The sequence below is a fragment of the Bidens hawaiensis genome, unplaced genomic scaffold (assembly GCF_021521415.1).
Source record: "Bidens hawaiensis isolate Kalapana, Puna unplaced genomic scaffold, B.hawaiensis_p1.1 tig00016040_1, whole genome shotgun sequence".
Lineage (NCBI taxonomy): Eukaryota > Viridiplantae > Streptophyta > Magnoliopsida > Asterales > Asteraceae > Bidens > Bidens hawaiensis.
Window position 1 is genome coordinate 53997 of NW_027492453.1, and position 13226 is coordinate 67222.

The window sequence follows — 13226 nt, forward strand, 5'->3', positions numbered from 1 at the left end:
CGGCTAATCAGATCAGGAAAGCTCTACAGTTGGGGGTTGAGACCACTCAGAATCCTATTGAATTTTCACCAACATTCAGGATCAGACCTTTTCTTCATATGGGGTATTCAGGTCCGTTGGAATATTCTCAACGTCGAAAGGGATTTTTGTTGGACCAGTGGCATTTCTTAATGCACGTGTTGATCGTGTGCATGTTTGGTCGCAAGGCTGGATCTGATGGTAAGGGTGCGAGACGATGCAGTCTGCAATGACTGCCTTGACTTACAACAAGCCGTATAGTTTCAGTCAGATGATATTCTATGAGATTGATCGTCAAAGGAGAGCCGTGGCATGTGAACGGTTCTTGATGTATCCCAGATTCTTACAGATGATCTTTAATCATGTTGCTCCCAATCTGCCACAACGCCGCCCTATCTCTTATGTAGAAAGTATAAGCAAGAGGATTTTTGCACAATGTAAGTCATCAAGTGCACATAGCAAGCCTGAACTTCGGCCGAGGCACACTGCCTTATTTGGGTATTTAGTGAATCCTGCTTATGTTGCTCCACCAGAGGATGAGTTTAGTGATCCAGCTCCGCAACAAGTTGATGTCCCTCAGCCACCTCCAGTGGTTCAACCACCACAGGTGGTTCAAGAAATTCCTATAGTTGACCAAGTTGCAGCTCCCGCCGAACAGGTTGATCTTGAAGTTGCCTTTGGAGGGTAAGGTTTTTTTTGACATGGATAGGGTTGATCCTGCTGAAATTCATGCCTCAGTGGTTGATGTTTCTAGTGTGCACGTTTCTACAGTTGCTGCTTCTGTGGGTCCATCTGTTGCCTCTGTGGAGGATTTTGAGGAAACCTTATCTGATTTTTCCACTGATAACATTGCTGAAGCACAGAGAGTTCTTGCCAGACAAGAAAGAATCCAAGGTAAACAGAAGAAAGATTCAGATGAGAGTGAATCAGATTATGAGGAGGAGATGTATTGTTTAGTACGAAGATCAAAGACGGCCAGAGTTGGTGAAAGTTCAACTGTTGTCCATTTTTCCCCACCATCGTTATCGGGTATGTCTGTGTTACCTCCATCTTCGTCTGATCCATTGCCAGTGACCTCAAGTGTACCAATAATGATCTGGTTTAGCTCCATCTACGGTACAGATGCCGGAAATTGTTTCTTTACCTCCTCCTACTCTTACTCCATCAGAGGTGGTTGCCAGGTTTGTTGAGTCCACGCTGGTAGCAACTGACGGGTTGTCTGTCTCTATTTCACCCATAGTTACTATACAGCCGACATCTGATATTCCAGTAAGCTTGGGAATCCCATCACCTTATGCTCAGGATACTTCTCACATGAACTTTGATTTTGATACTATACTGTCTGATTCTCAGCGGATTTCGGCCCTTGAAAGAGTTGTTGATGAGCAGTCTCGGATAAACCTCAATCAGACATAAGCTATTCAACTGCTCGTGGCTGAGAACTAGATTCAGTCATCTCTTCTTATCAAACATGGTAAACTCTTTGATGCTCTTAAACAGTTCTTTGCATCTCAGGAGGAGACAAGCTGCAAAGGTGATGAGCTAAGAACGAAGAAAAGACAGGATATAGACGACGATCCCAATGCTTCGAAAGATGCAGGTGGTGAGCTACCAAGAACTGAACAAACTCCTGTGGCTTCCACATCTTAGGGGGAGTCTACTGGTCCATCGGGTGGTGCAGGTGGTGAGACAGTGGTCGTTGATGATGAGGATGATTTGGGTGATGATGTGCTGACTATTAGTGAGATTGAGAAAATTGGTGAACAGATAGAGATCGATAGTGGGTTAGAGGAAGGAGAGATACTTGATGATAGTGTTGAGCATGATATCCCAAGTGTTGGTCAAGAGAATTTGGTTCAAAATGAAAATGTGTCGGGTGATTCTGAGTGGGAGGAGCAGCCAAGGTGGAAAGAAGGCTGTGCTCAATGGTTCTTCAAAACAAAGAAGCCAGTGGTACCCACGATGTTCAAGAAAAGTTACAATATCAAGGGTTATGCTCAATCGAAGAAATGGATTATTTGTTGGCTGTATGATGAACAGTTAAAGTTGTTTGTGGTGAAAAGATATGATGGGATTCAATACTTTGCAAAGAGATTGAAGTCATTCAACACGTTGCCTGAGTGTGAAGTGAAAGATTTAGCTCGGTTAAGATTGATTAATAGAAGTGATGATGATTTTGCGAGATGGGTTGGAAAGACTGTGTGGAAGGAGAGTGTTAAGGAGAAAAAGTTTGAGTTATTGAAGCCTCAAAAGGGGAAGCTGATTGAAGATAAGGAGCAGGGTATGCGGGCTGAAGCCCAGATGGTGATGAGGTACAAGCCGATTCGTTGTTTGAAAGAAGTTCCAATGAAGCTTATGCCTCGATATGTGTTGAAGGATCTCAAGTGGTGGTATGTTGACTGTCAGACTGCCGAAGCTGTGATGGAAGATCAAGACAAACAGGAGATCTTGAGAGTATATGATCCAATGCACTTGGTTAATTTGTCTCAAGCTGATTTGTAGGTACTCAATGATAAGAAGATCTTTTATATACCTGCGTGGAAAGACGAAGCGAAGAAATACCAGAGGGTGGTCTCAGTTTGTGTGAGACAAGGTGTTCATGCTTGAAGATGAAGGGTACATGCTTTTTGGATTACGTGACACGACAAAAGTGTTGGAGATATGAAGCTACTACCAAGGGGGAGTCTATTGGTGCATGATGCCAGTAGTTCATTTATCTTGAGTCTATTGTGTCTGTAATCGTTACATTGTTCTTATTTTGTTGAACGTGTTTTCTTGGTTTATGTATTAGCGAACTTGGTAGGCAGTGAAGTTAGGGATAACTTCACCTAGTATGTTAGGCGAAGTTGTCACTATATATATAAACCTAACTTCGGGCTTTTTGGTTAGATTTGACAGCTGAGTTTTGTAACAAGTGGTGTTACGTGTTTAGTGTCTTTGGTTCTCTATATCGCAATATAACATGTATTCTTTTGTGTTTGCGTGTTTGTGTATTATTTACGTATTACTCGTGTAAACACTCGTATCGTATACGTAGGGGATTCCGCACCTCGTGTTATGAGATACTCCTCTGTAGATCCGGCTGGGAAGCTACATCAACGTTTTAGCCAATATGACCTGACCATTACCCAACATGACCCAACAGTTACCCAATCTGACCCAACCCATTTAGACCATCAGACGACCTGATGTAATCCATTTTTGATAGGTTACCTAATAAAACTTGACACGTTTTGATTGCTTTCCCATCAACGTATTTGAAGTGTATCATCTTGGAAGTATAATTCATCCGGATTCTTGAATGTCACGTTATACTTTAATATGTCACCAAAGTCAGGTTTACAATTTTAGAATTGAATATTAAATGAATGCATATTACACTAAAAGTTTTATATGGTAGTAACTTCCCCACTTTTAGAAGGCTTTTGCTCGGACAGCATAGTCCTTGTTTTTCTCAAAAAGCCCAGTCGTTTTCTTTCTTTTCTGAATGCAAGTCACCATGTGAAACATTAACAAATACATTCTTTACAAGTCATTTTATTAGTTAAAATGATGATCACAAGAAACTTATCAAAACATAGTTATTTAACATACCATATATATATAGCAAACAAAATCCTGCTCTCCTTGCTTTCTCTCAATGAAGTCATAAAGAGCAAACGGAATGCAAACTTACGTGAGGTCTAGGAAAACTCATGTACCTGCTTTCTTGCTCTTTGAATTCTTAGCTCTTCAACAATTTCTATATCTCGAATCTTCATATCGGTTTTTCCTTCCACACCTTCCACATCTAGAGAGGCAAAATATATATTAATATTATATTAGAAAAAAAAGTAAAATGTTAATTAGCATGAACATGATTTACCATATTAATATTAGTTTCTCCTTCATCTGTTTTGACGAATCAAGAATCTTAGGTGTCTGTGCATTTAGCATATCAACAAATTAGAAAAAGATGAACTGATACAAAAAGAAGCCCAGCAAGCAAGTTAAATAAACCTGATTACTACTTACACAAAGATATCAATGGCTGCTCTAGCATCTGTAATTGCTTTTGCATCTTGTCACATTCAACAATTAGTCTGTCTATAAGACCCTCAAATTCCCTATTATAATTATCTTAGACCTTTTGCCTTTGTTTCTTGGTATCTGATTACAGTTAAGCAACAAACATTGAAAATCGCAGTGTTCAAATCTTGCATATGGTCTAGCAACTTTAGATAACGGCTTTATAACACTTTAAAAATATACTAAATATAAGATTGATAAAATAAACAGTGAGAAGAAAGATACTATTTCGTCAACTGAAATGAGCGCACGGTGCACCTTTGGGCTTGGTCCCATGTCCATTTTATTGAATTCAAAACATAAAAAAATAACTAAGCATAACAAGAACAACATGTGACAGCTAATATTATATGCACAAGTTGATTGTATTGCAATTATCAACCAGACTAGGTTGCATTCACCTCCCCCTTTTCTAGTGGTGTTAACGAGCCAAGCTCAACCAGGGTCTAGGTCGGCTTGTTTCAAGCTCTAAATTTAAAGCACGGGCTAAAATATGTTGGGTATAATCTTGATGTTTCGAGTCGGTTCGGGTCGAGTACGGGCTAAGAGAATGGGTCATCAATAACTAACAGATCAGTTGAAGTATTGGCACTATGTTGACCAATTCAAGTGGGAGAACGTGGGAGTTTATTGGAGATAACTTTGCTAGCTAGTGGCAGAAATATAGGAGTTGAATTATTCTTTTTAGCATGTGTTTTGTTTAGTATAAATAGGAGTAGTAGTAGCTTTATTTTGTACCTCTCATTTTATTCTAATAGAACAGTACATTCATATATCTTCTTCCAGTTATACAAATTTGCATTCCATATTTACGTATACATACGAGTATTGTGTGTTTAGAGTGGGGCCTGAACCAACATTTGGTATCAAAGCCTAGGGCTCGGGAAGAAGGAAAAGGCTGGTTTGAGAGTCGGTTCGCGTAAGAGAGCAGCCCTCGTCTGCGGGGGCTGAAGAAAGAAAGAGACAGAAGGTCTAATAGCGAACCGGTGATCGAAGCACACTTATAGAACGGGAGAAAGTTAAAGCAAGCGCAAAGGGCTGATCAAGTATATGATTGGCAGGAAGAATATAAGCGAGTTTACGCAAAGATCTCGCAAGAACGAAACCATAATGAAGGCTGATCTAGATCGAAGAAAGAAGCTAATGGATTAGGTCAGCAAGAAAGAGAAAGAAAGTTGGGTTCAAATCATTGAATCTTAAAGAAAGAAAGAAAGAAAGAAAGAAAGAAAGAAAGAAAGAAAGAAGAGGCGCCATAAGAAAGAACGAAAGAGGCCGACGTCACTTAGCAATAAAGAAAGGCCTCACAAGAAAGAAAGAGACTGTTGCAGTAAGAAAGAAAGAGAAAGCATCGGCTAGAAAGAAGAAAGTATGAGCATCGATTAGAAATAACGAATGAAATCGATAGCCCGAAGAAAGAAAACCGAAAGTTAGTGAGTGAACGGACCCGTGTGGTTCCTGTAGCATGCAAGAACCAAGTCAAGTGTGGCTCATATCAAGTAGCAAGATGGAACCTGTGTGGTTCGCAGCAAGAGCAAGATCGAACCAAGCAAGAAAGCAAGAATGAGGGTTCAAAGAAAAAAAGAAACGAAAGCGCAGGTAGCAAGTAGCCTGTTAGCCGGTTAGCAAGCAAGAAGATTTGAAGCAAGCAAGCAAGAACGGGTTCGAATCAAAGAAAGAAGGCATGTTCTCAAGAAAACCGATTCCGGTTTTAGCATGGAAAGCAAAAACGAATGCAAGCAAGAAACGACAAAGTAGAAAGAACCGAATCAAGATTACGGGGGTGAATGTTGGGTATAATCTTGATGTTTCGAGTCAGTTCGGGTCGAGTACGGGCTAAGAGAATGGGCCATCGATAACTAACAGATCAGTTGAAGTATTGGCACTATGTTGACCAATTCAAGTGCGAGAACGTGGGAGTTTCTTGGAGATAACTTTGCTAGCTAGTGGCAGAAATATAGGAGTTGAATTATTCTTTTTAGCATGTGTTTTGTTTTGTATAAATAGGAGTAGTAGTAGCTTTATTTTGTACCTCTCATTTTATTCTAATAGAACAGTACGTTCATATATCTTCTTCCAGTTATACAAATTTGCATTCCATATTTACGTATACATACGAGTGTTGTGTGTTTAGAGTGGGGCCTGAACCAACAAAATAAACAAAAAAAAAGAAAAGAAAACATGAAACTGTTAAGACCGAATTTTATACGAAAGTGATGTTATTCCCCAAGTGCCCTTCTAATCCAATTCGATTAAATGTTGTTTCTATAAAACCAAATTGTCACAAGTCTCAATCAAACAGCAGTACATGTATTTATACATGACAAAACGTGATAGTAAATGTCTATAAAGTCATTTTTATACTGTACGCTTATAAAGTAGATCTCAAGACCCTGATAGTGATGGTAATTGGAGTTAATAATAAAGCTTTTATAGACAATCCAGGATACATATATCTACTTACAACTGGTGATTGGATTTTCTTAATAACACACTTGTTTTAATTGAATTGACCAATAATTGAGCAGAAGATTCTCAAAATCAAGCAAATACATAAACAACAGAAATACAAGGGAGTTCTTTGGTATTACGCATCAAACATGTACCTGTAATACCGTGTGTAGCTCAAAATCATCATCCCACGATTCTTGTTTCCATAATTTTAAATACTACTGCCAAGAAATGCTGCAGTAGATCACCTAAATTCATCAACAATGCAAACGTTTCATGATTTCCAAAAGCAATAAACATACACAGGTTCTAGATAAGAAATACCTTACCAGAGCCTAACATATTCACGTCACGTAATTCTCCTGGTTCGTCCATCAATTTTCAGTCATGTAGTAGCTAGCTTTGACTGTATCTGACAGCCAATATTATCTACCTAAATGAATTAACTTCTTCTCATTCTTCTTCCCTTATTCGATCTTCAAAAAAAAAGAGCACAAATTAATCCATACACAAATGGATCAGATTAACATGAAACCAAAACAAATCTATGAGAAACTGGAACAAAATTCGCACCTACTGAATCATCGCGGTCACCTGGTGGTGTTGGTAATTCTTGTTAACCACCGTTTCAGTGATTAAGAAATAGTCGATGATCTATTTACAATTAGAATTAATGTATATCGATTAGGATTTGCATATAATAAAAACAAACTTGAATTCATATAGTGAAATGACTTAAAAGATAATGACCATGTATTGAAATACGTAAAAAAAAGGGTGAGAAGGGCTATGAGATTGACAAGTGGCAAAAATAGGTAGTCTTTTATTAGAATAGATAGAAGATAGATAAGTAAGACATCTTGATTTGAATTTTATAACAAACTTAATTTTGCAACTTATTTGCCACAAATTAAACATTAAACACTAAATATAGCTAAACTCAACCAGATCCGGAAAACACTTTTATGTACTTAAAAGACTAAATTTTATAGAATCAATTGCAAAAAAGGTATATTTCATTATACACCTCACAAGAACAAGAACTTTTATTAGACTTTAAACTTTAAAGTAGCATTTTAGTAAGCACACTTCAGTGCAAGAATGCTCAAATACACATGAGTTTAAAGAATCAACCACTTATAGAAATTGTTGCAATTAATTAACGACTTCTTTTGTTTTGATCGATTTGATGAGGATTCACTAAAGAATGCATAGGCAAGGAACTGAAAAAATTGTTTGTATTTTTTTTTTCAACTTGTTATAAAGGGTATAAAATGATTATTTCATAATTTCTGTAAAGGATAAAAAAACACTGATATAAATCCAACTTACAGTTGTATAATTAATTTATTCAATTATGACCCTTTCTAATAACCAATTTCACAAAAATAAAAATAAATAAGAGGTGGTTATTGAGAATGGAATTATTCATCGTGGGATTGGCACCTGTCATAATTTAAGGGCTTCTTGCTTTTATGATTGACACCTGGCCAAAACACCCTTTCTTAGCAGATATCTTTAAGTTTTGCCCTGCGAATATATAGCTAGGGGTGTTCATTGTTGATGTTCATCTGTAAAATATTTGACGACCTCTTTGTAATGATCGGTGCTCTACTTCTCTGGAGGCTGAGACATCGGATTCAGTCTATGTAAGCAGTTTCCGTCTCTAACTATTGATCTGATTTTTAATTTGAACGGGTTCTGATGATTGTTTAATTTGTGTGTTCAAGGGTGCTCACAGCATACGTTGATTATCATAACATATTGATTGTTCATATAGACGTATATCATATCTATCAGGTAAAATCAATTAAGTATCCATAGTCAAAAATAAGACTTAATTTAAATTTCAGTGCATTCTATTGCATATTAGATTTTAGATTCGGGAAAACAAACTGTGATGAGCCTTTGCTACTTTCTTGAAGCCCGTTTTCCCGAATCAATCAGACCGGTAAGAAGCTGTGACGGGCGGGAGTGAGGCTTTTATCTAGGGTTGATGGAGAGGAGGCCTGAAAATTAGATCCCATTTTAGAAACAAGATGGGATTTTTAGCTTTTGTCGGATTAAACCGGAAATACCTCCAATATTTGCTTCTTTTGATGAAGTTTACCATGGAGACGTAATGGTTGAACTTTGATGAAGATTGTAATGTTTCTACTTGATTTGAAGCTCCTATTTATTTGAAGATCTTCCCAAACATTAACATGGCTAAATTACACTCCGTATCGGCCTGTGCTTCGGTTATCGTGAAATAAAAAGGTGTTACTTAAATGATTGAGCAGCGAACAGATTGATGGGTTCGTTTATATTTGAATATTAAGCATCATCAGCTATATGTTATTATTGTCAATTTGTAGCATACTTATACTTATTGTACTTATGATATTATTAGGTCAGACTAGTGTAAATTTGCAAGATCTGTTTGATTCACATTTTCAATAGTTTTAAGATTGCATTTATATTGACTGTGTGATTCTTGTTTCCAAATCCGTACCAAGTTTCTTGTTATTCCTTGAGACATATACCAAAAAACCTGATTTATACCTAAATCGTCCCCTGCACTCAAAACCTGATTTATATTGACCGTGTGATTCTTGTACAGTAGTTTCTTAAGAGATCGAGCGGCTCGTTTATTATAAATACTGGGCCCGTTTAATATCACGAGCCTACTCAAGCTCGATTAAGCTCGACTCGATTCAAGATTTTAGCGAGTTGATCACGAGTAGCCCACAAGCAATTAACTTGGTTCGTTTACACCCCTAACTAACTATCATGGTTCCGTACCAGTTACGAGTCAATAAACAAAACATCACCACAAAACATCAAACAAGAAGCCATGTAATTCCACACATGTTCATGTTCGAACACTAAGGATGTTGATGTTCAATTCGTCTGAATATCATTTGATGGCCGCCGATGTTTGCCATGATTCCTGTAATCCATCTGAATATCATTTGCGTATATATAGCTATGTACGTTCTTTAATTATTGATCTGATCTTTTGTTATGCATATTTTCAGATAAGTTTAATTCATGTTCTGACGATTGTGTTTAATTTGTGTGTTGAAGGTTGGTTAGAGTATATGTTGATTATCATAACATGTTGATTGTTCATAGCAGAAGCATATCATCTCCTGTAAGATCTTGTTAAAACCTTCCTTTTCTTAATATGTGTTAATTTGTACTCTAATTATTTAGTAACTTGTTGATCTGGATTTTGTCATTTAGTTGAAGAAGCCGTAAGGAAGGCCTATGTTCCAAACACTATTTTTGTCATGTTCTACGGGTTTAGAAAGATAGAACAAAGGGTAATGTGTCATGTTCATGGCTATTTGTGACGTGCTAGGGCATGCCGGCGAGAGGTGGGTAATCAAGGGTTGGCAGTAAAATTGAGAATCTGGTAACAAAATTGATTCGATTGTGAATCAAATGAAGGATGATGATTGTTGAAGCAGAGAAATTGAATGGACGATTGAAGAACAAAATTAGGGTTTAATGAAATGGGCGCTTGATCATTATTTGCAAAAGTGAAATCGGGTTAAAAGAAAACCCATCGGATCCCGCCAGATTATAAGACCCAAATAAAAATAATGTTGTAGTGAGTTGCCATGTGGACAAAAATCACAATCTAACTGGCATGTGGCAATATAACTCATTCTCATTAATAGTTGTTTAAGATTCCATTCTTTTATTAAATAGGAAGATTCTAGGTCTCATAGCCACGTACAACCATCTGATCGTTATAATCTTATATCATTTCGTACAACATTAATATCATATCTATACTTTTTTTTAATAACGATTTTAATTTTGTTTGGATTAAATAGATACATTTATTTGCTGCCCGGTGCATAATTGATAGTGTTTATTTTTTGTTCAAAAACTGAGTATATTTATTTTATTTTTATGTCTTGTTGATCCAGTAAAGCCCAAATGAGAAATAGTCCAATTAATATTAAATTTTGTATCATTTTATTAGGGTTTGGTGGTTTACCCTGCGTATATATAGCTAGGGATGTTGATGTTCAATTCGTCTGAACATCATTTGATGGCCGCCATGATTACTGTAATCCATCTGAGGCTGAGCGATGTGAATCAGTCTATGTACGTTCTTTAATTATTGATCTGATCTGATCTTTTGTTATGCATATTTTCAAATAAGTTTAATTCATGTTCTGACGATTGCGATTAATTTTTGTGTTGATCGAAGGCTGCTCACAACATACGTTGATTATCGTAACATGTTGACTTTTCATAGCAGAAGCATATCATCTCCGGTAAAAGCTTGTTAAAACCTTCCTTTTCTTAGTATGTGTTAATTCGTACTCTAATTATTTAGTAACTTGTTGATCTGATTTTGTCATTTTAGTTGAATAAGCCTTAAGGAAGGTCTGTGTTCCCAACACAATTTGTGTCATGTTTTATGGTCTACAAAGAGAGAACAAAGGGTAAGGTTTCTGCATATGTCAAATAGGTTACCATTTACATTTCAATAGTTTCTTATTTAATTAAATGTTTCTGCATCTGCATCTGTGTTAGGAATATGGATGGATCAAGGACGGGATGATATAACCGTTTCTAGACTGCTCTGAAAGATGTGCATATATATATAATATTTAAGCATATACTGTTTTACACAATTGGGCCTATGGGTTGTGTTTTATATGAGATGTTAAACATTGTTACTAATTATACTCGTTCAGTTTTATGGGACAAGCCAGACGATTTTCGTAAGGCAATACATGAGGCTAAAAGTGTTTATGGTTGAGAATTCTGGCTCCATTGATTTACAATACCCTTTAAATAGGGAGATTACAATCAGTAAATTAGGAAACGATATATACAAATTATACACAATAAATAAGAGATCATAATCTATTCCTAAAATCAAGGCATAATCACTGCTGGGAATATTATTCGGTTAAGACTCCCCCGCAGTTTGAGCGGGCGAAGGGCACCGAAAAGACTGAAACAACTGACGAGCTAAACCTTTGGTAAATATGTCCACATACTGAAACGAAGATGGCACATGTAAAACTCGAACCTTTTCCCGAACAAAATGTATGTCAATTTCAATGTGCTTGGTTCGCTGATGCTGAACAGGGTTGTCGGACATGTAAACGGTAGAGACATTGTCACAATAAATGACAGTGGCTTGCCATAAAGTAAATTTCGAAGCCAAGTGGCCTCTTCAACGGCATTGGCCACCACTTGATACTCTGCCTCGGCACTGGATCTTGAAATAGTGGGTTGTCGTTTTGAGGACCAGGAGATCAAATTATCACCAAGAAATACACAGTATCCACTGGTGGAACGAGGGAATCGGGGCATCCTCCCCAATCGGCGTCTGAGTAGGCAACCATAGAATGTGTATTAGTCCTCCCAATGTGTATGCCATAATCAATTGTGCCCTGTAAATACCGGAGAATGTGCTTCAGAAAGGCAAAGTGAGGATCCCGAGGTTCATGCATGAATAGGTAAATCTGTTGAACAGCATAGGATATGTCCGGGCGTGTAAAGGTGAGGTACTGTAACGCTCCGCAAGGCTGCGATATAGAGTGGGGTCATGAAAAAGAGAACCAACAGAAGCACTGAGTTTTGCTGATAAATCAACTGGTGTAGCACATGGTTTGCAAGAGGACATAGAAGCCCGATTAATGATGTCCTTAGTATACTAAGATTGATCCAAGAATAAGCCACTAGATGTCTTGGTCACTTTGATCCAAAAAAATGATGTAAGGGACCTAAGTCGGTCATTGCAAACTCTCGTGAGAGCATGCTAATAATATTCTCTAATAACTTATCAGAAGAAGCGGTGAGCAGTATGTCATCAACATAAAGAAGTAAATAAGCAGTCTGGGTGCCGCGTGTGAAAATAAAAAGTGAATTATCACACACACTGCTGTGAAAACCCTGTGACAGAATATGAGAAGCAAACCGAGTATACCAAGCCCGAGGCGTCTGTTTAAGTCCATAAAGGGACTTTTTCAACCTGCATACAAAGTTCGGGCAACGCCTATCTACAAACCCCAATGCATGAAAACAGTTTCGTTTAAGTGACCATGTAAAAGGGCGTTCTTGACATCCAGTTGATGAATGGGCCAAGAACGAGAGACTGCAATGGATAAGACGGTCCTTATGGTGGCCGGTTTGACAGCCGGACTGAAGGTGTCCTCACAATCAATACCAACTGTTTGGGATTTTCCATTAACTACCATACGTTCTTTGTACCTCTCAAGTGACCCATCCGATTGAAACTTGTGTTGGAAGAGCCACATACACAGAATGACCGGTCGGTCGTCTGGTCGAGGCACTAGCTCCCATGTATCATTTACCTGTAAAGCACTAAACTCAGTCTGCATAGCGTGTACCCAATGAGGGTCGGCAAAGGCTTTGGCATAGGATGTGGGAATGGGGTAAATGGTGGCGGATGTAAGAGCATGGTAGGCTTTAGAGCGGGTGGTCATAGGGTGGGTATTTGAAGGAGGAGTGGGTCGAGTGACATGAGATGGTGTAGGAGCGGTAGTAGGCTGGTTTTTAGGTGGTAATGGTGCAGGGTCAGTCGTGTTTTGGGGCTGTGGAGGTGCTGAGGTAGGCTCAGTTTGTGGAAGGTTGGGGCAGGAGACTTTGGGCGATGTCGATATGTCACCGGGAATGGGGATGTTGAGTGTAGATGTGGCTGTGAGGTGGAC

At 38.0% G+C, this 13226-nt stretch overlaps 1 protein-coding gene across 1 annotated transcript; it reads right to left on the minus strand.

The window, feature by feature from the left end:
• Window positions 1-12554: 12554 nt before the first annotated feature.
• On the minus strand, window positions 12555-13001 carry LOC143550407 (putative mitochondrial protein AtMg00820). The gene has a single exon (XM_077041053.1). It carries the CDS (start codon window positions 12999-13001, stop codon window positions 12555-12557), a length of 447 nt encoding a protein of 148 aa, XP_076897168.1.
• Window positions 13002-13226: the final 225 nt, after the last annotated feature.

Bases quoted from the DNA above. Each gene is read 5' to 3' on its own strand.
- LOC143550407 (XM_077041053.1), bottom strand. From the start codon at position 13,001: ATGACCACCCGCTCTAAAGCCTACCATGCTCTTACATCCGCCACCATT.